This window comes from Ornithodoros turicata, chromosome 1, assembly GCF_037126465.1.
Source record: "Ornithodoros turicata isolate Travis chromosome 1, ASM3712646v1, whole genome shotgun sequence".
Classification (NCBI taxonomy): Eukaryota; Metazoa; Arthropoda; class Arachnida; order Ixodida; family Argasidae; genus Ornithodoros; species Ornithodoros turicata.
Window position 1 is genome coordinate 172,653,652 of NC_088201.1, and position 25,457 is coordinate 172,679,108.

Sequence of the window (25,457 nt, forward strand, 5' to 3'; positions counted from 1 at the left end):
CATGCCTTGCAGGTGCATGATATGACAATATCTGCACCACTGGTAGAACCAACTGTTCAGTCATTCTGGAAATCTGAAGACAACAGTTTTGAATGGCCTGCTGATATAAGTTTGCAGATACTAAAATATATTCAAATGTTGCAAAGTATCGACTTTGCAGTGTTGTGACCTCTGCTTCACCAGACCAGAAGAAGTACATCAAATGTGCATAATATTCAAACTTCCAGTGCATTTCACAAAGTGGCCACAGATGTTCGCGTCACGCTTCTCACCACAAAAGCCGAGTGCCCAAGTGAACACAATTTATATGAGAAACCTCGGCCAGAAGTGAACAAGATGGCTGCAGGAACATCCTGCTGTCCTGCAAAATCCTTTTCAGTGGGACCAGTGCAGGCAAGGTGTGAACTCATAGCGCCTTATGTTTTCACAGATTCAAATGACACCTTGTAGTATTTGCTGTTGACCAAGTTCCCTTGTTACTCGAGCTGATTAATATTAAAGTCACCTCAACAGACCTCACCTACGACACCTACCAGAAAGGTTCCAGGCTCCCTTTCGCGACACAGGTAGGATTATCAGAACTCACGGCCATGAGAGACTGAATCATTCAAATAATCTTAATGAAACACAAGGTTTCGAATAGAGTCTGTCCTTCATTAGGCGTGATAGAGACACACGTAGTACCGATATTTATACTGATGTACATTAGAGAACAGAAACAAAGAAGGTAGTGAGGAGGAAATTCATATTCTTGTTAGAAAGTATTGATGGCACGAACAAATAATCCAAAACAAGGCACACAGGCTTTGCGTAGTTGAATTTTATGGTACAATAATTATATATGCAACAATGACATGAGAGGTATATGTAGTAAAAGGTAAAAAAGAACAAGCTCGTACAATCGCAATATGCAATTGCCATTCTCGGGAATGCTTAGTGGCCATGTAGTCCACAAGAGGATCTTGTAACAGAGGGTTAAGAAAAAGCTTTAAACTGCGGTCAAGTCCGGTGCATGTGCTGAGCTAAACCCGTGGATGCAGAGTACTTCCACCCACCTTTGCAGGTGTAGTTCCAATTCTGAGGGAAATGCAGAGCTTCGGCTTAGCATGTGGAAAAGTATGAGCTTATGTATACAAATGAGCTGTCATTCAGGAAACAATGCATACAAGCTTCGAGATAATGTGTCTAGGTTTACCTGGCACGCTTTCAACATCCATGACAGCCATGAGGGACCATGTTTCGATACAAAGAGCATAGGGAAGACACTTAGTCATGACCATATCTTATGTTCGCAGAGGATGTAGATCACTTCCTGAGTGAAACACCAACAACTTGCAAATGTGAGCTACAGTGACACAGTAGCGGTCTGCAAAAGGCCCGAACCCGCACCAATCGCTGCTATTGGACTGGTATGAGGGAAAACATAGGAAATTTTATTTAAAAAGTGAGAAAGTGTTGCAAAGGTGGATGTGTACAGAAAAGGTCTAAAATTTTTGTCAAGGATAGGGATGCCTGTGAAGAGAAGCCTCTGTTGATGCTATTGGCAAGGCCCTGCCTGAGGCCTTCTTATTCTGATAAAGTCATGAACTCAAGATGTTTTATTTATTTATTTCTATTTTTCTGGTACCCATGAACAGCCAGAGGGCTTCCCTAATGGTGCACCATACAAACATTCAATACAAAGAAATGAATTGAAACACCATAATTACATAAAATAAAACAAAAACATAACGACTACGACAAAGACAAAACCATGTAGATGGCGAGTGTATGTGTAATGTAAATGTTTTGTGGGTTGTAGTGTTGCAACGTGAAACATAGAAATTGAGCCTTGATACGATCGCAGATGAATCGATCGATCGAGATCTGGGTAGCTGCGCATCGTCCGGGATTGGCAAACCAGGGGTGGCTCAGCGAGGGAGGGTGACTGAGCACTCCTCCTGTGTATGAATAAAAGTAAAGAAAAAAAATGGCGTTCCTTCACGATTTTTTTGCGGACCATCTATCGAACGGATTTTTGTTCAGAAAACTGCTTTGGCATCTGGTGACCGGAGAGATCAGATGTTCTCATGGAGCAACTTCGTAGCTTTTATAATTAAAAAGTTAATTATTGAAAGTTAATTAAGACATTGCCTTAGGAATCTGTTAATGGCCCCCTAGGGAGTGCCCTTCAGCATATGCTATATTGCAATTGATTTCATCTCAGAAAAAGTTATTGATATATTTAAAAAAAAATCTGTTCACACTTAGCGTGGACACCCTGTATATCGTCTATATATATATATATATATATATATATATACGTTTTGTAACTCAAACGTCGCCATGCCAGTACTGGACAGCTGTTTCGGCCTTGTTGGGCCTCATCAACAGTACGCAGGCAGGCAACGTTTGAGTGGATGGCGTCAGAAGGTCACGTAACACGTGATTCCTCCCGTCAGGGTGAGATAACTCACTCACTGAAAGCCCAGTGCAAAGCCAGTGAAGTATAAAATGAAAAAAAAAAATAGCCGGAGCTCTTTGGCTGCACGTATAGCATATGTTTGTAACTCAAACCTCGCCATGCCAGTACTGGACAGCTGTTTCGGCCTTGTTTTGCCTCATCAACAGTAACTAGAGTAGCTTGATGGGCTTGTTGGTACATGACTCAGAGAACAAGGAGCAGTCAAAAACAGGGACAACGACACAAGAAGACACACAAACAGAGGCTCCACTATCAACAAGTGTTTACTGAACTACACAAGCACATTTATACCCAATGGTATAGAGGGGGAAAAAAGGGGGCAAAAACGGAACACACGATAATGAAGTATGGGTCTGATAAATGTGTTAGTGAGCCGTCGATATCGCTAACAAGGGAAGAGTTTGGGTTCTTGGAATGCAGACTAAAAGCTGGAGTTGAGTAGTTAGATCCGGTTGTTCCTCGTGTTTTTATGGCCTCCACGTGTGTTCCGTTTTTGCCCCATTTTTTCCCCCTCTATACCATTGGGTATAAATGTGCTTGTGTAGTTCAGTAAAAACTTGTTGATAGTGGAGCCTCTGTTTATGTGTCTTCTTGTGTCGTTGTCCCTGTTTTTGACTGCTCCTTGTTCTCTGAGGGATGCATCAACAGTACGCAGGCAGGCAAACATATGCTATACGTGCAGCCAAAGAGCTCCGGCTATTTTTTTTTTTTCATTTTATACTTCACTGGCTTTGCACTGGGCTTTCAGTGAGTGAGTTATCTCACCCTGACGGGAGGAATCACGTGTTACGTGACCTTCTGACGCCATCCACTCAAACGTTGCCTGCCTGCGTACTGTTGATGAGGCCCAACAAGGCCGAAACAGCTGTCCAGTACTGGCATGGCGACGTTTGAGTTACAAACATATGCTATACGTGCAACCAAAGAGCTCCGGCTATATATATATATATATATATATATCGATTATAGGAGGTGATAGCCTATGTTCTAGAGTTTATGGACTGCGACGTGTTTGTAGCAAACACCTGTGCACTGAACAGAGGAAGAAAAAAAAACATCATACATTCCGTCACTGCAAATTGATATAAACATAGTATTGGGATGTTCTCCTTCATTGTTTGCTTGTTTACTGCTATCACTTGTATGCTCATTCATAAACACAGTGATCAATAAAGCAACATTAAAAGCTTTGATGTCTGTAGAATGTATTTTACTGTGTAGTGGCTGTCTGGTTATCCCGGAAGGGTATATGGCAGGCCTCTATTGTTCATGAAAGGGATACTGTTGTGATCAAGCAGTGTTCACGACCAAACCATTCGGTGTACCTCTGTCAAGATGGGAGGCGTTCAATGCTGCCTACAAGCACCTGAAAGAAAAGTGAGAGCTTCATCTCAGTGAAAGGAACAAAGAAACACATGGTGAGACAGCACCTACTGCATCACATGTCAAAAAGGCAAAAACCTTTGTATGCTTCAGAAGGAAAGTTTTCCCTTATGGTATGTACAGCACATGCTTTGAGGACTTTTCTGCAGTGCTTTCCAAGGGTTCTTCGTTTTCGGGTTTTATGATTTTTCAAATTCGGGAGGGAAAAATCGGGCGCTATTTACACACGAGAATTCGGGGAGAAATCGGGTGCTATAATCTCTGTGTGATATGTCACCGGGGAATTTTCGAGTGAAACGAAAGGCATAAGAAAAAGCCACTGCTGGTGACACTGGGACCGCAAACAATAATATTTATATTTCCGCTCGGAACTGGGATAGTGAATGACCGCGCTATTGAAACACTGCACGAGCCTCTCCTTGACTCCTGCAGTAGGGGATCATAAACGGAGGACAAATAATTTGTCACAAATAACTCTTTTCGCTGATATTATGATTCACTTTTTCGACGGTTTACCGAGAACGACAAGTTGAAGGACCGCAAGGATTTCGGGTAGATATCGGGTTTCACCCGAATTCTTGAAAATTTATTCGGGGGAATTATCGTACAAAATCGGATTTAACCCGAAAACGAAGAACCTTATTCTTTCCTAATGGTCCCCAGAACCACCTGGTGAACTGTTTGTGGGCAACGTACCGAAACTTCCTGCATGTACCATGGACAGCGTAAAATTATGATATCTAACTTTACTAGTAACAAACCGAAGGCACACATGAACGAACTCACTTGTTCACTTTGCTGTTCCTTTTAACAGCGTACTCGTCGCTTTCTCTCACGTAGCAGTAAGATACCTGGAGCAACTCAGTGGGCAAATTTCGGGAAATGCAACCGCTGCGCTGCTTCAGTAACGTCTCATGTCACGGCAACAAAGGCATTCTTCTGCCGTCAGCATCGGCACGCATTTGTCGCAAGGACACCTGAACCGAAAGAGCAATGTCATATTTCCGCTGCGAGGTTCTCAACATGTTCAGTACACATGAAGAGTGTTTCCCACTGCGGCCAGGTGACTGCAATGACGGTAATTCATCATCCGTCGACGATTCTGCGGATGATGTCGTGTCATACTGCTTCTACCGGGTGCACTCGTAAGAACAAAAGTTTTGCGGGCCTAACTGCTGGAATATCGCTAGCTCGAGGGTATTCAGGATTAGGGAAATCAACATCACACGATGTGGCCATCAAAACAACATTACGCCTTCGCCACAGACCAGGAGGCGGATTCGAAAGGTGAGGCTAGCCGTAGCCGACACGAGCCAACCCAGTGTTGTGTCTGAGGGAATACTGAGCTTTGCGCTCGAATGCAATCTTTGAAATTCGATTACTCGAATAAAAAAGGGGTTCAGAAAGATATAGTTCGTAATTGAGATGTACTCTTCCTAGGCTTTCATAAAATCAAAAGATAACCCTGGGTTGAAATTCACTTTACAGTTCCTTTAAAGATTACAAAAGCTACTACTACTACAAAAAACGCCCTTGCTCCTGTTATTGAAGATCATATGAAATGACTGTAATTTTTATGTCATAAATTCTATTCATATTATTAAGGGAAACACCACAAAGGCTGAGAAAAAAAGAAGAAGAGAACTGAGCCTTGCAATTAAGCGCTATTACCTCGAAGGCATACTAAATGACTAAATAAACATAGCAAAAAGCGCTTTTTCTACTTTCAATCATTATGAAACATATCAATATTTTTGTACAACAATTCAATAAACTAATCATCTCTCTATTCATGGAAGCTGCTGCTTCTGTCTAAAATAATTGCCCCTATTGAAGATGAGAAAATAATAACGAGCCTAGAGCACTCAGAGTAATCAATAAGCTTACTAAATGCTCGAAAATCATCTTTTCTTTCGGATTTTGCTTTTAAAAAAAAAGCACTAGAAGCACTAAAAAAGCGCACTATCCATAAAGCGCGATCTCAGTTGTCTCGCGATCTAAACCTCCAATTATTATTATTATCCATAAAGCGCGCCAACTTTTCCTCAACTCCCATTTCCGCTTCCTACATGATATGTCATGCAGTGAAGCCGGGCAAGAATGAATAAATTTAGCATATGAAACACGTTTTCACCATTCCGTTTTGCAGCTTGCCTCCATGAGCAGACACACAGCCATCCCTTTTTTGCTCACGTTCGCCATGTGCTTTAAATATTATTACCTGAAATGCAACGAATTGCAACAGATTCGTCTCACAAAGACGGAAATTTGCGTTAAACGCTCAGATACCCGATTTTCTGCGCTACGACTGCAAAATTAAGCACGATCATCAACACATAAGTCATAATGCGTGTTATGCCTTATGAAGCAAAGTGCCTATTGGCAAGCATGACAGAGCACACCCAAACAAACACTCCCGTTTCTACTGTCCGAAAATTGTTGAACCGCGTAATAGCACGCACCCAGAATTTTACCATGGCAGACAGACGCTAACACTGAAAAACACCAAGAAGAATGGACAACTGAAAAACAACAATTAACAAACACACCCATTCGTTTCCGCTGTCTGAATTCGAGCTAAATGCATGAGCGATTTCAAGAACAAGCACACCGTTTGAAGAAAGCCTAACAAATGTAGCAGAACAGAGCCCTCGCCGCAATAACCGGGTGGAAGGCCACACGATTCACAAAAAACGACTTTCCTTTCTGATTTTGCTTTTAAAACGCGGTTGACTAGCAATGAATTGCTCCAACTTTTTCATACTTCCCATTCCTTCCTGCGACTTCTGCCTCCTGTCATGCAGTGAAGCAGGGCAAGAATTAATAACTTTAGCATATGAGAGTCATTTTCACCGTTCTATTTCAAAATTTGCTTCCATGAGCAGGCACACAACCGTCCGATTTTTGTTCACATTGGCCATGAAAACCAAATAATAATACTTCAATCCAAAAAAAATTGCAGCGAAATATTCGATTCACGGAGACAATAATTTCTACCCTCTACGTTAAGCGCCCAGATACCCGCATTGCTGCTGGAATAGAAAGAGCAATGACGGCAAACGTTAAGCACCTTCATAAACACAACAGTTATAAAGCGTGTCATACATAAAAATAAAGAAGAAGCAAAGTGCATAAACAAGAATCGTGAAGCATGACAAGATACACGCTAACAAACAACAACTTGCTAACACACACATTTATCCTCTCAGAAAATTATTATGGAGCATAATACGAGATACTCTGAACTTTACCAATAAAACTAAGCTTGAACACAGGTACAAGCACGACAAATCACCTACAAGCATCCTCACAACAGCAGTCAAGCACGTACCACAATAACTGACGGTTAACTAACAAACACGCCCATTCATTTCTATGCTAAAGGCATGAGTGATCCGATGGGAACAAAGCACACCGCTTTATGAAAGCCTAGCAGATGTAGTTTTAATACGGCTCTCGCTGCGATAACAACCTGCAAGGCTCATAAAATCGGTGCGAATGCTGGTAAATTAGCTTGCCCAAAATAAGCACTTCACCTTGCCCGCAAGGCATCCCACAAAGAACTCTATTTAAAAAACGCGCGCGATAAACCTCATTTTTTAAACTAATATTTCGCGCAATCGTATATAACTTCTTCACTCGACTCACGGGAAGAGGCATACACAAAGAACTTACTTGCCAAGTGGGGTCCCCGCATAAAACACGCATGCACATATACACACATACAGACTCACATTTTTCATTACACACAACGCGAGTCGCGAGTCTTCACAGTCACAGAAATCCATATTATTTCTCGAAGTTAATAATTATTCATCGCAAAACACTGCCCATATATACTATGTATGCAGCCATGAAGCAATAGAGCTTCGGTTCGGATGTAATAAGATTCATCGTCTGCCGACCGACGCGAGTAGTATAGGACTTGTGGTAAACTACGACAATGTTAAACTACGACATGGACCTCTGGGTCCTGCTCTGAGCCCTGCCCATATTTTTCCCCGCGCGGCGCGTGTGCGGAGGGTTGTCCGCGCACTAATCAGCGGGGGGAGGGCTGCGTGCGCGCTTACCCGCTCACATTTTTCAGCCTGGGCCGACTTCTTTCGTCATTTTTCAATCTGCGCAGATTTCAATCGCAATTTTTTTCCAACACAACAGGTGTGTGGTGGGCGGTTTACATGCAAAGGATAGCCATACATAAAAGTACAAGTGAAAACATATTTATTAAAGTCATTAGTGTCAGGAATTATGTTATGACTGCGTGAAGGAGAAAAACTTCTCTCACGTAGGTAAGGAGAAGAAAAAAAAAGAGAAGGAGAAAAAAGAAGAAAAAAAAAGGAGAAAAAAAAGGGGTATCACAATGTTTTATTAGTGATAATCACGCACGTTTTCAATTAAGCAGAAGGAGTAGCACATTTTAATCAAAGAAGATATTTTTAACCTATGCGATTACAATCAAAATTAAAAGTTTTATTATAAAAAGTCTAACATGACCACTTTAGCGGAGTTTTAATTACGAAGTTCTGACAGATGTACGTAACTTCATGCAGAACAGCTAATATTCCATTATGACACATTTAATCAAAGAATATATTTTTAATCAATATGATTACAATCAAAATTAAAAGTTTTATTATAAAAAGTCTAACATTATTATACGTGACCACCATAGTGGGGCTTTAATTACAAGTACCGATAGATGTAGTTAATTTTGGACAGCAGACAACCTGGAAGACCATGTTGTACGGTAAACTTTGAACCGGCAATGGAGCAACTGCCAGACCTAGGCCAGCCCAACAGGAGGAGAAAAGCTAACAGCGATGAACTCGTTGTCGTCGTTGTAAAGCTTCACTGCTGACTCCAAGTCTTGTGCTCCAGTCAGCAAGTCGTCCACGTAGAATGAAGACGCCAAGACGTCTGCAGTGTCCTGTAAGTCGCCGGTGAGTTTACGAAAATGATGCTCCAGAGTCGCTGCTAGCAGGAACGGACTGGCCGATGTCCCAAAAGGCACCCGCCGCATGCGCCATTCCACCATTTTGGCGCTGTATGTAATGGTTTGTCGAAGTGGCACCCGATCAAACCACAAAAAACGTAACACATCTCTGTCGCGTTCGTCCACACTGATTTGCAGAAACGCTTTTTCAATGTCTGTAGTGATTCCAATCGGATGCGTTCTGAAACGGAGTAGCGTATCTAACAAGTCAGGTTGAACCTTCGGCCCTTTTTCCAAGTGATCGTTGAGCGATGTACAGTTGCCAGAATGCGATGAAGCATCGAACACGACCCGCATTTTCGTAGTCGTAGACTCAGGACGGATGACCTCACGATGAGGCATGTAGTAGATGCGTTCCGGTATCTTTGCCTCTGAGATAGGTACTGGTTCCGCGTGGTCGTTCAACAAATACGCGCGAATGTTCTTGTCGTATTCTCTTACCAAGGCGTCGTTCACGGCGAGCCGTTTCACCAATCGATTCAGTCTTCTTTCTGCGACAGCACGGTTATCGTGCAGTGGGACGGGGACGTTCTTCCATGGGAGGCGCACCTCATAACTGTTGTTTGCCATCTTTACAGTGCGCTGGAACTCTGCTAGCACGTTACTCGTCAATGCCGTCGGTGGGGCGCCTTCGTTGATGCCTGTATCTTCGATTTCCCATACCTGCCTTATTTCTTCATCTTGCAGGAGCACGCAGTTCCCGTTTGTTCTCAGCACGCATATGAGGCTGTCTGCTTGTTGCGCGACGAGAGCTTTCACTTGGCTTGGGCCTTGGAACGTCCATCCCAATATCGGTTCGGTGGCAACGAGCTCTTCCTGCTTCCCGTAGCGGCGAATTTCGCCGGAGATCAGCTTCCAAACTTGATCGGATCCAATAAGCAGACTGATGCCATTTACTTGCCGCATACCAGGAAAAGCCACAACATCGGCGATTAGTTCACCACAGTCCTGAAGTGCAAGTACGTGTTCGTTGTCCACCGGCGATTCCTGCATATCTCTGCATACCACTGGTATGACGATGGCTGCTAGCTTGACGTCTTCGTGGGTGTACTGGCTTCGCACAGTTACTTCCACAACGCTTCGTTTTGTGGGCCGACACTCCGAGTGTGAGGCGAACGTGTTAATTCCGATCCAAACTTGGGCTACCTCCTTCAAACCGAGTTCCCTTGCTAGATCTTCCCGGATGAACGTTCGTGAACTTCCACTGTCATCTATTCCTCTGATATACTGGCACCTGGTACCCGACACAGTCCAGGCACGAAACGTTTGGAGGAGCACAGTGCTCATACTTGTCGCGGAAGACATCAGGACTGAAGTTTCTGTCGTTTCGATGGCGTTTTTGTCTTGAGTTTCATTCGCGTGCGCGGCCGTCCAGTTGGGGTCGCACATTGTGGCAACGTGTCTTCCTCTGCATTTTGAGCACCTTCCCTTGTAACGGCATTCCTTTGAATTGTGGAACGCCTTCGTGCACCGAAAACAGCGCCTGTACTTGGCCAACGTCTTCTTTTTGTCTTCCTGCGACATGTCCGCGTTGCAGTTCTCAGTGGCGTGAGACTTCGCCTTGCAAAAGAGGCAGTTCGTCGGGACAGTTTGGTTGTGCAACGCGAAAGCCGAGAGTGCACTGGCATGACCTTTTGCTCCCGTCTTCCGTTGGCCGGACGGTTTCTGATCCTGGCGGTCGCAAAGTCCACTCCTTTCTCTGCTTTCAAATTCCGCCTTCAGGAAAGCCAACACCTTGTTCAGTTCTGCGGAAGCTGTGGAGGCAGCGCCTTCATCTTGTAACGTGGCGATTTCGTGTTCTGCTGGTGTTGCGGCGTCTCTCTGTATGCTCCGGAGGTTCAAACGATGGTACTCGAGCACTATGTCGGACGGTATTGCGGCCAGTAGGATTTGCGTCATCATCGAAGAGTAAGTCACTGTTGGTATGCCTAAAGAGCGTAAACCGCATATGTTCGTCTGCACGTAGTCGTGAAGTTTTCGCAAACCGCACGTGTCCGTTGAAGACTTAACATGTGGAAGCGTTCTAAGCTTCCCTAGGTACTGTTCCTCAAGCCTTCCGCGGTCTCCGAACCGTTGAGTGAGCAAAGCGATAGCGTCGTCGTACGCCGCTTCGGTCGTCTGCAGTCCTGATATGGCTGCCTCCGCTGTTGCGAGCAACAACGATCGAAAGTAATGGAATTTATCCGATTTGGTTAAATTCCTGTTGTCATGCACATTGGCCTTGAACTGATCCCAGAACGGCTGCCATCCTGTAAAATCTCCGCGGAACTTCCTCAGTTGAAGGCGTTGCAGCCTGACTCCGGTACTACGGTCAGGGATCTGTGGCGTCGGAGAACTTGTAGTTGTGCCTGCTGGTGTAGGCGTCGTTGTAGTCGGTGGCAGTCGTTCGAAGGTGAGTCGTAGCCTTGCGATGCACTCTGCTATCCTTTCTTCATACTGCAGAACAGAGTCGTATTCACTTGTGAACGCTTCAGGAGCGATGCTGTCCTCCACTTCCCGATCCAAAACGTAAAGCTGCTTGCTGCATGTCGTGAGCTTCTCCAGTAGGGCAGTGATATTCTCTGCTGTGGCACTCTGGTCCTGAAGCGCAGCGGTAGCTTCGTTAATAATCTTCGTTGCTTGCGTTCTTCTCGCTGTCCGCTTGGGCTGAAGCTTCTCTGGAACGTTGCTGTTAGGCATGGCGAAGGGTTCGAACGTCGTTGCAGCTGCCGTCTTGCTCCCGGGTTTCGGCACCAAAATGTTGTACGGTAAACTTTGAACCGGCAATGGAGCAACTGCCAGACCTAGGCCAGCCCAACAGGAGGAGAAAAGCTAACAGCGATGAACTCCCAGAAAGCTTTTACTAAACTCATACGTACGTCTGTACATGAGCAAAGCTAGGTACAAGTGAAAGCAGAAAACCCAAGTTGTCCCACGCGCATCACCATGTCGATTACCACCTCGTCGTCTTCATATACATTTTCAACAACCATGGGACACGAATGACACGAACACAAGAGGAAATAAAATCTATAATACTATATTTAACCAAAGAAGATATTCTTAATCAAAACAACAGAGGAGGAGAATAATCTATCATTTTAACTATCATAAAATCATCCTCGTGACTTAATCTAGTTGAACCCCATACAATTTTCATTCTAAGAGACACTACAGACGTTACTTTCTTTTATGAATCCAATCTGCCCTGATTTATTGAAGACGGGAAGCGTACACCTGTTTTGTGACAGTTATGGACATTTTCGAGCACAATAGGGAAGATAAGTTGATTATTCCAACATTACACAATTAATCAATTTCTTATTAAGTAAACAGCATAGACATACGGAAATAATGAGAAACAAAACGATCAACAGCTAATAGAGAACCAAAACCCATCACGTAAACAAGAGGTACACAAAGGATTAATAATTGAAAAAGAATCTATCAAAACGAGGAACATGCACGGATGAATAGCAGAGAAACACTCTAAACGGCGCATCTGCCAACGTGTAAACAACAGACACATGCAGGAAAATAATTTAAAAATCATCTATCAAAACGATAAACATGCACGGATGAATAGCAGAAAAAAAACACTTTGATGCACATGAAGAATTTAATACAGCACAGAGCTAACGCTGAATAGCAGAGAAACACTCTAAACGGCGCATTTAGCCAAGGTGTAAACAACAGACACATGCAGGAAAATAATTGAAAAAGAATCTATCAAAACGAGAAACATGCACTGATGAATAGCAGAGAAACACTATGAACGGCACACCGTCCACACGTAAGCAATAGGTACATGCAATGAAATAATGAGAAATACAATCAACAGCTAATACAGAACAAAACAAATGCACCAAAGCAAACAAGAGGTACACAAAAGAAAATAATTGAAAAACAAACTATCAAAACGATAAACATGCACGGATGAATAGCAGAGAAACGCTTTGAACGATGCATCTGCCAACATGGAAACAACACACAGGAAAATAATAGTAAAACAAACTATGAAACATTACAATTTGAAATGGAAATAATATCTTTTGAACTATCATAGAATCAACCTTGCGACCTAATAATATAGAATTTTCATCCTACTCAGGCACTATAAACATTACCTTGACAGAGCTATCCAAACAAGCAGCACAGCTATGCTTTACACAGTACAACCAGACTCGAGACCCGGTGGGGTCACTCTCTCCCTCTATACACCCCAAAAGCAAAGAAACCGCGCATCCTTTGTTAATCTATGGGTGGGGAAACCATCTCTCTTTTTCACATTCTTTCCTCCAAAAGGAAATATTCGTAGGACTGGTGTACAGAGACGAAATTTTTTATTGATCGTAAATAGACATTGGAATTATTCGATTCTCAAGAACACAATAAGAATTCTATCAACAAACAATAGCACGCAAAAAATCTAAGAATATACTTTTATGTCAGTGAAAACTGGTTTTCGAGAAACATTATCTAAGCAATTGAGAAATATTATCGGCGCAAACAATACTCAACCAAAAACGAGAAACGAAGCATTTTAATGTATTTCAGATCTGACACAGCTATTATACACACATTATTCTCAACTCACAAAATATCAATCGAGTGAATATCTGAAGCAAAAAGACAGAGTCAAATTTATTCAATGATAGAAAGAATACTCATTCGAAAAGAAGGATCAAATTTAATTACATCGTTTTATGATAACTTTGCAATAGTAATTTCTACACGCATAAGCCGCAAACAACTCATCTGAAATGCAAATTAATGTGTTTGCTACAGCGAAAATCAACGCACACAACTTAAAAATACTTTCCCAACTAGTAGAATATTTTTATTAATATCAATCGAGCGATCATCTGAAGCAAACTCAAAGCAGTAATTAATTTAGGGAAACACTTTCTGACCAAGCAGGGCGATACATCACAGCAAGACATCTTTTTCATTCACAGCTCACTAACGAAAAAAAAAGAAAAAGAACGAGTGAGAGAGGGAAGCTGAGCTCCCGCACTTTCGCCAAGGTTACGCCCCGCAGGTAGAAGGGGGATCCCACAATAGCCGTGGTCAAACTCATAAACTAACTCCAACAACTCAAGCCGGGAATTGAGGGGTTCAAGCGCGTTTAAAGCTCGCGTTTTTCTCGCTTATCACATCTTTTCATAAATTGACTTTCAGAATCATCACGTCAGGTGGATATTAATAACATTCTAAACGTGATAACATAATAATTGTTTAATAAATAACATTAACACCGATATGATTTAATTAAGTGTCGAGGCACACTACAAAACAGAACAGACAATTGCTATACATTGAAGAGATGGACAGATTTTTTACTGGTTACCATAGGTCATGGGAGGACCTGATAAAAAGCTGCTTCGAAAAGGAAGAGCGTCGAAACGATTCAATAATCGCTGCATTTCAATACGTCCAAGACATGGTTGTATTCGGTGCAAATTATGGAATTCAAGATGCGAGAACTTGTATGCCGAACCTACAATAGTTATAAAAATATTTGCACGTCAACATCGGAAGGACCACTGGGATTGAAGGTGGAGTTTTTGAGGTTTGCTAACATACAATTGAAATACACTAGACCAAACGTAATTGTAATCATCGCAAACGGCATTGCATTAATCAAGAAAGCAATCAGAACAAATTACCTTATACAAGCAGTCTATATCGCACGATTCATTACGGATTTGTTGAAATTACACCTAACGGTTGAAATGGAAAGTACATAAAAAATCTTATCACGTGATATATTCCACCCTAGAGCCTCTACACATTTATTTTATTCTACCAGTCAATGATGTCGAATGAACAGAAGTTCAATATTGTCGTGCAAGGTCTGATGTATCATCACTTATTGAAACACAACAAACATATCGATTGCAGTGGACCACAGGACGATTTTCATCTAATACTGTCTTGTACGACATTCAAGAATCTTCATTCAAAGAAAGTAAACATCAATAAGAGACTGTGCAAGTTCATCGCGACAAAGTGCAACTTGTTGAAGGAATACAAACACGGCGACAACATATCACCTGTGTTAATCAACGCTGGATTTAAGCGCCCAATAATCAGAATAAACTACTTGATGTCTTCGGAATTGATCAGGCAAGAAACGAAAACTTCAGAGTTTGGAATAGAACTGTAATTTATTGAAATAAACAAGTGTAAAACTGAAATAATCAATGTATTCTTTGTCTTCATTGTAATGTATTCTACACATCGCAACGAAAACAGCTAATGATTAGATTGAAGATTGCTAAGGAGACGTTTATTCCACACTATGTACAAGGATCTTCAAATGGAATCAGCGCTGGCAATCAGATATTTTACACGACAACACTCTATACAACACCGACACCCGAAGGAAAGAATTGTAGAAGAATCGCTAATTGAAATTTAGAGGTATGTTACATCAATATTTGTTTGCAAAGAGGATTACTAATATTTTGCGAAAGCTTATTTTATGAATTAAATTGCACAGTGTATATATTTTCTCAGACGATTGGACAGTTGACAATACTATATTGAAAGGAATCGATTATCAAATGACGCGCAGACGGAATCTACAATTCTAATCATCAGAACATGCAGCACACAGTTCCAATAAGATTTTTGGAGAATCGAATCACACAACTGTCATCAGAAATGTTTAACCACTATACAATGAAGATGAGCACTATGCCTAAGATATGTAATTATAATAAGTAAATATTCCTTTTGCAAACTTAACCAGAGGAGCACACATAAACGTAGCTCCAATTCACAAAATGTACCTGAGGTTTTTCATTAGCCGTACTGAAAAAAACTATGAGTCTATTCATTATGTCATGGCATATGAGGCACTACAAATGGGAAGGGCATACTTTAATTTTAGAAAATTTTAGCTCATAATGGAAACAAAACGCAAACTCCAACACCAAAGGTTCTTGTTTAAATTTTCAAAGTCAAAACTGTACACTTTCTTACAATTTTTTAATATATAGATTAAAAACCTGTCTATATAGTCACATATTGTATACAAGATATTTGTTTGTACATTAATTGTTAAAATTTATCAGATCACATTCCGGAGCAGTGGTGACTATCGGTAAGTGTTTAATTAAAATTTGAACTGCTGCAGCAATTTACGAACTGAGTTGTAGAAAGTGTAATTTCACAGCTTTAGCTGGCTCACTTTGATACGCGGAGGTTTTAAGTACTCTTTCACGATGACAAAGAATTTAGTCGAGTGTATTGATATATTCTATGTACTCTATAAGACTATAACGTAATGTGAATTCTCCTGATGTGGATACTAAAAGTTACGAATATTTTTCAAACCAAATTTACTTAAAACTCGAAGAAATGGTCATCAGCGTCGTCGAACCCGTTTCCGGAAGAACGCACCACGATCGCGTGGGGTGCCGCGTTAACGCGTCGGGCGCCGAATCGCGTTCGGTTTCGGAAGGGTGTCCGGGAAACGCTGCCCAGCGTGTTGCCGAAACGCCGGGTCTCGAGTCTCGCTGTACTGTGTAAAGCATAGCTGTGCAGTGTGTTTGGATAGCTGTGTCAAAGTACTGTTTATAGTGCCTGAGTAGGATGAAAATTCTATATTGTTAGGTCGCAAGGTTGATTTTATAATAGTTCAAAATATATAACATTTCCATTTCAAATTGTAATGTTTGATAGTTTGTGTTGCTATTATTTTCCTGTGTGTTGTTTACATGTTGGCAGATGCATCGTTCAAAGCGTTTCTCTGCTATTCATCCGTGCATGTTTATCGTTTTGATAGATTGTTTTTCAATTATTTTCCTGTGTGTTATTTTCCTGTGTGTTATTTCCCTTTTTTTGTGTACCTCCTGTTTGCTTTGGTGCATTTGTTTGGTTCTGTATTAGCTGTTGATTGTATTTCTCATTATTTCATTGCGTGTACCTATTGTTTACGTGTGGATGGTGTGCCGTTCATAGTGTTTCTCTGCTATTCATCCGTGCATGTTTCTCGTTTTGATAGATTATTTTTCAATTATTTTCCTGCATGTGTCTGTTGTTTACACGTTGGCTAAATGCGCCGTTTAGAGTGTTTCTCTGCTATTCATCAGTGGATCTTTCTCGTTTTGATAGACTGTTTTTCAATTATTTTCCTGCATGTGTCTATTGTTTACACGTTTGCAGATGCACCGTTTAGAGTGTTTCTCTGCTATTGAGTGTTAAGTGCGTGCATATTTCTTGTTTTGATAGATTGTTCCTCAACTATTTATCCTTTGTGTACCTCTTGTTTACGTGTTGGATTTTGGCTCTCTATTAGCTGTTGATCTTGTTTCAATAATATTTTCCTGTCTGTTGTTTACACGTTGGCAGATGCGCCGTTTAGAGTGTTTCTCTGCTATTCAGCGTTAGCTCTGTGCTGTATTAAATTCATCATGTGCAGCAAAGTGTTTTTCTGCTATTCATCCGTGCATGTTTATAGTTTTGATAGATTATTTTTGAATTATTTTCCTGCATGTGCCTGTTGTTTACACGTTGGCAGATGCGCCGTTTAGAGTGTTTCTCTGCTATTCATCCGTGCATGTTTCTCGTTTTGATAGATTCTTTTTCACTTATTAATCCTTTGTGTACCTCTTGTTTACGTGATGGGTTTTGGTTCTCTATTAGCTGTTGATCGTTTTGTTTCTCATTATTTCCGTATGTCTATGCTGTTTACTTAATAAGAAATTGATTAATTGTGTAATGTTGGAATAATCAACTTATCTTCCCTATTGTGCTCGAAAATGTTCATAACTGTCACAAAACAGGTGTACGCCTCCCGTCTTCAACAAATTAGGGCAGATATTATTAGAGCTGGTTGTTGGCTAGGAGCATGGTATGTGATGAAGTTCATTTTTTAATATATTTTCTGTGTTGGATTCATAAAACAAAGTAAGGTTTGTAGTGTCTCTTAGAATGAAAATTGTATGGGGTTCGACTAGATTAAGTCACGAGGATGATTTTATGATAGTTAAAATGATAGATTATTCTCCTCTGTTGTTTTGATTAAGAATATCTTCTTTGGTTAAATGTAATGTTATAGATTTTATTTCCTCTTGCGTTCGTGTCATTCGTGTCCCATGGTCTTCCAGGTTCTCTGCTGTCCACAATTAACTACATCTATCGGCACTTGTGATTAAAGCTCCACTATGGTGGTCACGTATAATAATGTTAGACTTTTTATAATAAAACTTCTAATTTTGATTGTAATCATATTGATTAAAAATATCTTCTTTGATTAAATGTGTCATAATGGAATATTAGCTGTTGTGCATGAAGTTACGTACATCTGTCAAAACTTCGTAACTAAAACTCCGCTAAGGTGGTCATGTTAGACTTTTTATAATAAAACTTTTAATTTTGATTGTAATCGTATTGATTAAAAATATCTTCGTTGATTAAAATGTGCTACTCCTTCTGCTTAATTGAAAACGTGCGTGATTACCACTAATAAAACATTGTGATACCCCTTCAATGCTATTGCATCAGCTTTTTGGCTGAGTTTTTCTCCTTCACGCAGTCATAACATAATTCCTGACACTAATGACTTTAATAAATATATTTTCACTTCTAGTTTTGTGTATGGCTATCCTTTGCATGTAAACCGCCCGCCACACACCTGTTGTATTGGAAAAAAAATTGGGATTGAGATCGGCACAGATTGAAAAATGACGAAAGAAGTTGGCCCAGGCTGAAAAATGTGAGCGGGTAAGCGCGCACGCAGCCCTCCCCCCGGCGATAAGCGTGCGGACAACCCTCCGCACACGCGCCGCGCGGGGAAAAATACGGGCAGGGCTCAGGGCAGGACCCAGAGGTCCATGTCGTAGTTTAACATTGTCGTATTTTAACACAAGTCCTATACTACTGACGCGTACGAGAGAGAGAAACAAGAACAAAACAAAAACGATTGAAAGCAAGCCAGAAATGCGCGTTGGCTATGGCTATGAGTATAAAAAGAAAGAAAGAAAGAAACGGCGTCATACTTATATGCAGCAATTATAATGCACCTTCCTACTATTATAACTATTTTTATCAATATCAACACCATAATACAGATGGCCTACACGAAATTCTGATTCCTTCTTTTTACTTCTATTCGCTTGCACCAAAATAATTAGAAGGAATACTATACAGTGGAACAGAAAAAATGAGAGCAGAATTTCAGCATGCGCTACATGCCGCAGCTCTAAACCATTTTGAAAGCAAACTAGATTGTATTTATTAATAAGCATGTTATCTTTCACTAAAATAGATTAGTGGCTCACGAATAAAAATATATATTTTCCACATCATTGACCGCAGGCTTCAGTAGTCAACAGCGCAGCGGGCTTTGCGACCCCTCTACTCCCCTTGGGTCCGCATATCAAGTTCGAAACAGATAGTGGAATAAAGATTTATCACGAAGATAATCATCTGCTGCACGTCGTATTTTTTTAAATAAGAAATGGTAAAAAGGCTCGCTCTCAGCATCTTAAACGGTATTTGTAGGAAATAATAACAACATCAGAGCTTTTTTTCTTTATTTTGTTATTTCCTAGAGCTTATTACTTTGCGAGAGCCATCGAAAAATTAAAAATTTCTGCTTTACAGCCGTTAAAGGAGCACGAAAGCGCGCTCGAATAGCAAAGTGCATACTGACAAGCATAACAATTGCATAAACTAACGACAACTACTAACGACAATAACTACTAACAAACAGAACTCTTCATTTCTACTGTCTGAATATTCGCGGTAGAAGCCTATAAGCGCTTGCACAAGAACAAGCACAGTGCTTGGAGAAAGCCTAACGGATGTAGCTCAACGCAGCCCTCGCCGCAATCACCTTGTTGGAGGCCTTTTTTTCTTTCTGATTTTGCTTTACAAACGTAGCTCAAACAGTTTTTCGCACCTAACATTTCTGCTTGCTACGCAGTATGCATGAAATTTAAACACTATTACTTAAAATGAAACAGATTACCGCAGATACGTCTCACGGGGACTGGAATTTCACCCTCTGCGTTAAGCGCTCTGGTACGCGCATTTTTGCTGAAATAACAAAAAAACTATGACTGCAAAAAGTAATCACTTTCAACAAGTTCATAGTTCCTGTCATGTCTTATCGAGCAATGTGCATACCGACAGGCATGACAAACCACAGAGTAACATAGTTATGTAAGTATTGCAGACTCTGCAAACACACTCACTATGCGACAGAAGTAGATATACGTAATCGGTAGCCCTATAAAGCAGCTACGTGACCTGTACACACATAGTTGCTCTTGCATGCTACACAGTCCCCCTCGAATGATTTTCCAGGCCATTTGGCGGTGGTGGTACTTGATTGAGCCAGAGCCAGATGCTTTACATCTGCAACACAGAGTCTATACACATATTCATATCCAAAGATTATGTAAAATATGTCGCATATTAAATGGGTAAAAAACAGAGTGATCCTTACATATAGTTATGTAAGTATTGCAGACTCTGCAAACACACTTAGTATATGGCTGCAGTAAATATACGTGCTCGGTAGCCCTATCAAGCAGCTATGTGACCTGTACACACATATAGTTGCGCTTGCATGGTACACAGTCCCCGTCGAATGCTTTTTTGGACGATTTGGCGGTGGTTTTACTAGATTCAGCCAGTGCCAGATGATTTACATCTGCTACATACAGTAGATACACATATTCATATCCAAAGATTATGTAAAATATATTCAATAATAAATGAGTAAAAAAACAGTGTAATCCTTACACATAGTTTTGTAAGTATTGCAGACTATCCAAACACACTCACTATATGGCTGCAGTAAGTATACGTGCTCAGTAGTCCTATAAAGCAGCTACGTGACCTATACACACATAGTTGCTCTTCCATTCTACACAGTCACCCTCGAATTCTTTTCGAGGCGATTTGGCGGTGGTTTTACGAGATTCAGCCAGTGCCAGATGATTTACATCTGCTACATAGAGTCGATACACATATTCATATCCAAAGACTATGTAAAATATATGTGAGATAACCGTAGGGTGGGTTCAACAAACCTCTTTAATAGAAGACTGAACAGGAAACGGACATGGCTTCAACAGCCCAAGAACTCAAAGAATAACTGGCACACGCCAGAGTAGAATATGGTGCTCTCGCGCATCTTCTTCTTGGTAGCCGCGCCACCACAATACCTCCCCCTTTAAGTCGGTTGGAACCGATCTACCGGCCGACGCCTCCTGACCGGATACCTACGTGTGGTTGTACTCAAAGGAGGAGACTTTTCTCCTGAAGGAGCAGCTCCTGCCACTTGAGACGGCTGGGCATCTTGCGTCGTACGGTGGTGGCCGTCCTCACTGCAAGTGTCCTCAACTTCCGGGAAGGGTAGAGGAAATGTTGGTTCTTCCGGTGGCTCATGTTCTGTCGGGGGTTTGGGAAGTGATTCAGCATCCCAGGTATCGGAAGACTCTCTTGCCTTGAGATGGTCTTTGTGTACCCGTTGTACCTTCCCAGAAAGATCCCGAACCTTGAAAATGACTGATCCTTCTTTGTCCACAACAGTGCCACATTTCCAATGACCTTTCTGATTAGGGTCCAGCATCCACACCTTCGCGTTGCTTCCAAACGACCTGTCGCGCGCTCGCCTGTCATGACATCTCTTTTGACGTTCCCTGGCACCTGAAAACATCACCAAAGGGATTGGTCCAGGTGGTCGCACAAGATCCAAAACAGAGCGGTAGTGTCTGCCATTGAGAAGCTCGCAGGGTGGACGCCCTGTGGTCACATGGGGAGTGACTCGGTACTTGAAGAGGAATTCCCCTATGCTTTCCCTTCCCCCTCCGCTTGAACGGCGCAGAGCAGTCTTAAATGTCCGCACAAAATTCTCTGCCAATCCGTTTGATTTGGGATGGTAAGGGGGCGTTAGCACATGGTGAATTCCCTGGTCTTCGAGAAATTTCCGAAACTGTTGACTTGTGAACGGAGGTCCGTTGTCCGTCACGAAAACTTCAGGGAGCCCATTTTGAGTGAAGATGTCTCTGAGCGTGTCTATCGTTTTGTCTGCAGTCGTTGTTGTCATAGTCCTCACGTCTGGCCACTTGCTAAAGCTGTCGATGACTATGAGATAATGCTTCCCATGAAGCTCCGCAAAATCTGCGTGCAGACGATACCACGGCTTATCCGGCGGCTCCCATTGGTGAAGTGGCACAGGAACCTCTTGCGCTGCAACGGACGCACATTGATCGCAACCTCTCACTCTGGATTCAATGTCTTTGTCCAGCCCTGGCCACCACAGATATGAGCGAGCCAACATCTTCATTTTATTTTGTCCTACATGACACTCGTGGAGCGTATCCAGAAGGGCTGCGCGATACTTTTGAGGTATAACGGTGCGTAGGCCCCAAAGAACGCACTCACGGTGTGTTGTAAGTTCAGCTCGTCGTTGCCAGTACGGAACCAACTCCTGTTCTACGCGTTCGGGCCAGCCACTTGCAATGTACTCTTTTACTTGCTTCAAGTATCGATCCTGAAGAGTCGCCTCAGCAATCTGCTTAGCTCTGACTGGAAGAGTGTGCATGCGAAAATCCTGCACCGCATTAATCTCCTCGTCCACAACGTTGAAAATACCTTCTTCCATTTGCTGATCGAACTCCAGATCGGCGCCTTCGGGCAACCTAGACAGGCCATCTGCATTTGCGATGTTCGTCGTCGATTTAAACTGTATGTCGAACGCGTAGCTCATTAGAATGATGGCCCACCGTTGCAGACGACTCGCCGTTGTCGCGGGAATGCCCTTTGAGGGTCCAAAAATTACAGTTAACGGCTTGTAGTCGGTGAAGAGTGTAAACTTCCGTCCCCACAAATACTGATGAAATTTTCGGACGCCAAAAATAATAGCAAGGGCTTCCCGTTCTATTTGAGCATATTTTGTCTGGGCTGGTGTCAGTGTCTTCGAAGCGTGCGCAATCGGACGGTCTTCGCCGTTGATGCGATGATAGATGACGGCCCCAATACCTTTCGAAGAAGCATCCACCGCCAGAAATATGTCCTTCCGTGGATCATAATGGGTGAGTACTTCAGCGGAGGCGAGCTTCCTCTTGATTGTTTCAAACGCATCTACGCAAGACGCAGACCATTGCCAAGATGTCGACTTCTTGAGTAGGCTGTTGAGTGGAGCACAAATATCGGACAAAGACGGCAGATACTTTCCGTAGTGCTGTACCAGCCCCAAAAATGAGCGCAGTTCTGAAACTTGTGTTGGCGGTGGCATGTTCAGAATCGCTGATACTTTTTTGGGTGATGGTCGGAAACCTTCCGCAGTAACCACGTGTCCCAAATACTCAACCTGCCGCTGCAGGAAGGCACATTTCTCCCTCTTGAGAGTGAAGCCGAACTCGCGGAGACGTGACAAAACTTGCTCTAAGGTTTCCAGATGCTCTTTGTCGTTTCGGCCAGTCACGATGATGTCATCGAGATAACAGGCTACAGAAGGAATCCCTGCGATCACCTGTTCCATGGTACGCTGGAAAACGGCTGGGGCAGATGCGATGCCGAAGGGCATTCGATTGAATTGAAAAAGGCCCTTGTGAGTATTGATCACCAAGATTTTCTTAGCTTCTTCGTCCAGCTCCATCTGTAGGTATGCTTCGGACAAGTCTAATTTCGTGAACTTTTCACCGCCATTTAATGTCGCCAGAAGTTCTTCAGGTCTAGGTAACGGGTACTGTGCGATTTCGATCTGCGGATTCACAGTGACGCTGAAGTCTCCGCAGACTCGTACGGCTCCATTTGGCTTGGGCACCACTACAATGGGAGTGGCCCATTCCGACACCTCGATAGGTTCCAGCACCCCATTCTGTACTTGCCGTTGCAGGTCAGCTTCAACCGCTTCCCGAGACGCAAAAGGGATCGGCCGGGGCTTGAAGAATTTCGGCTCAGCGTCTTTCTTGAGATGAAGGTGGACTAAAACCTTGGTGCACCTTCCTAGTTGGCTTCGAAAAAGATCCGAGTACGTTCCTAAGACGCCTTCCAACTTCGGAGCTGTCAATATCTTGCCCACGAATAATGTGTTGAGGTCGATGCCAAGCTCACGTATCCAATCCCTTCCAAGCAGATTGGTATGTTCCATCCGGGTAAAGAGTGCCTGAAGCTTTTCTACCCTTCCACCTATGGAAACATCGAGATCTGCTGCTCCACGAAGTGGTATCTCGTCCTTGTTGAAAGCACGAAGACGGTACGGAGATTGGTATAGCTCTGGCTCACCCAACCTCTTGAACGTCCTTTCATCCAGAAGCGTTGCCCGCGATCCCGTATCGACCTGCAGGATGACGTCCTTGTCTTTGATACTACAAGCAATGAACTTCCCGTCTTGGTCGTCCGCAAGAAACACGTCGGTCACAAGCTTCACCTTCCGAAAATGTTTACCTTTCTTCCGCGTTCCCTGTGAAGCGGATGAACGACACATTTTCGAGATGTGTCCGGTTTTGCCACAGGCGTGACAGTCCTCGTTGCGGAATCTGCACGTTTCTTGCGAGTGGTTTGAATTTCCACACCGGAAACATCGTTCCTTGCTCTCCGGCTTGAGTGTCACCTTGTGCACAGAGGGTTCTGCATGCAACTGCTTCGACTCTGCCTCCGCGGCCAGAAAACTTTCAGCGAGCCGGATCGCTGTGTCCATTGTCAAGGTCTTTTCCAGAACAAGTCGCGCGCGGATGCGCTGATCCCGGAGGCCTACGATGAACGCTGTCATCAGGGAACATGCTCGGACGTCAGACTCTCCTTCATATTCACAGCGGGAAATGATTGCCGACAACCGCTCAACGAAATCCTTCACTGACTCACCGTCCTCTTGACGATTTGAGAAAAGCTTGTATCTCTCAAACTCCTTGAACCGTTTCGGAGTGAAATGGTCAGATAACGTTGCAGTAAGATCCTTGAAAGGTACCTCCATGATGTTCATCGGTTGCAGCAGGTTATAGAGCCGCTTGAAGACTGCCGGACTCAGCGACGAAATTAGAAGTCCACTCTTGTCCGCATCGTCCGTGACTCTTGCCACACGTATAGCCGCTAGAAACCTGATCTCATAGAGGTTCCAATCTTCCTTGTCAGGATCAAACGTTCCAGGGCTGCGAAACCGCCGAACACCATCGTCCGAACCTGCTCCGGTTGAAATAACTCGAGACTCATCCCCCTGCATCTTCTGAGAAGTCTTTCGCTCGTCGCCAGTTGAGATAACCGTAGGGTGGGTTCAACAAACCTCTTTAATAGAAGACTGAACAGGAAACGGACATGGCTTCAACAGCCCAAGAACTCAAAGAATAACTGGCACACGCCAGAGTAGAATATGGTGCTCTCGCGCATCTTCTTCTTGGTAGCCGCGCCGCCACAATATGCAATATTAAATGAGTAAAAAAACAGTGTAATCCTTACACATAGTTTTGTAAGTATTGCAGACTATCCAAACACACTCACTATATGGCCGCAGTAAATATACGTGCTCAGTAGTCCTATAAAGCAGCTACGTTACCTGTACACACATAGTTGCTCTTCCATTCTACACAGTCCCCCTCGTATGCCTTTCCAGGCAATTTGGCAGTGGTTTTACTAGATTCAGCCAGCTGCAGAGCCAGATGATTTAGATGTGCT

The 25,457-nt window shown here is 42.7% G+C and overlaps 2 protein-coding genes across 2 annotated transcripts; both read right to left on the bottom strand.

Annotated features, from left to right (window-relative positions):
- Positions 1 to 8,630: 8,630 nt before the first annotated feature.
- Positions 8,631 to 11,519, bottom strand: LOC135390088 (uncharacterized). The gene has a single exon (XM_064620100.1). It carries the CDS (start codon positions 11,517 to 11,519, stop codon positions 8,631 to 8,633), a length of 2,889 nt encoding a protein of 962 aa, XP_064476170.1.
- A 9,496-nt stretch (positions 11,520 to 21,015) lies between these two features.
- On the bottom strand, positions 21,016 to 25,008 carry LOC135390100 (uncharacterized protein K02A2.6-like). Its single transcript, XM_064620109.1, has one exon. It carries the CDS (start codon positions 25,006 to 25,008, stop codon positions 21,016 to 21,018), a length of 3,993 nt encoding a protein of 1,330 aa, XP_064476179.1.
- Between the last annotated feature and the right edge of the window lie 449 nt (positions 25,009 to 25,457).

Bases quoted from the DNA above. Each gene is read 5' to 3' on its own strand.
- LOC135390088 (XM_064620100.1), bottom strand. From the start codon at position 11,519: ATGCCTAACAGCAACGTTCCAGAGAAGCTTCAGCCCAAGCGGACAGCG.
- LOC135390100 (XM_064620109.1), bottom strand. From the start codon at position 25,008: ATGCAGGGGGATGAGTCTCGAGTTATTTCAACCGGAGCAGGTTCGGAC.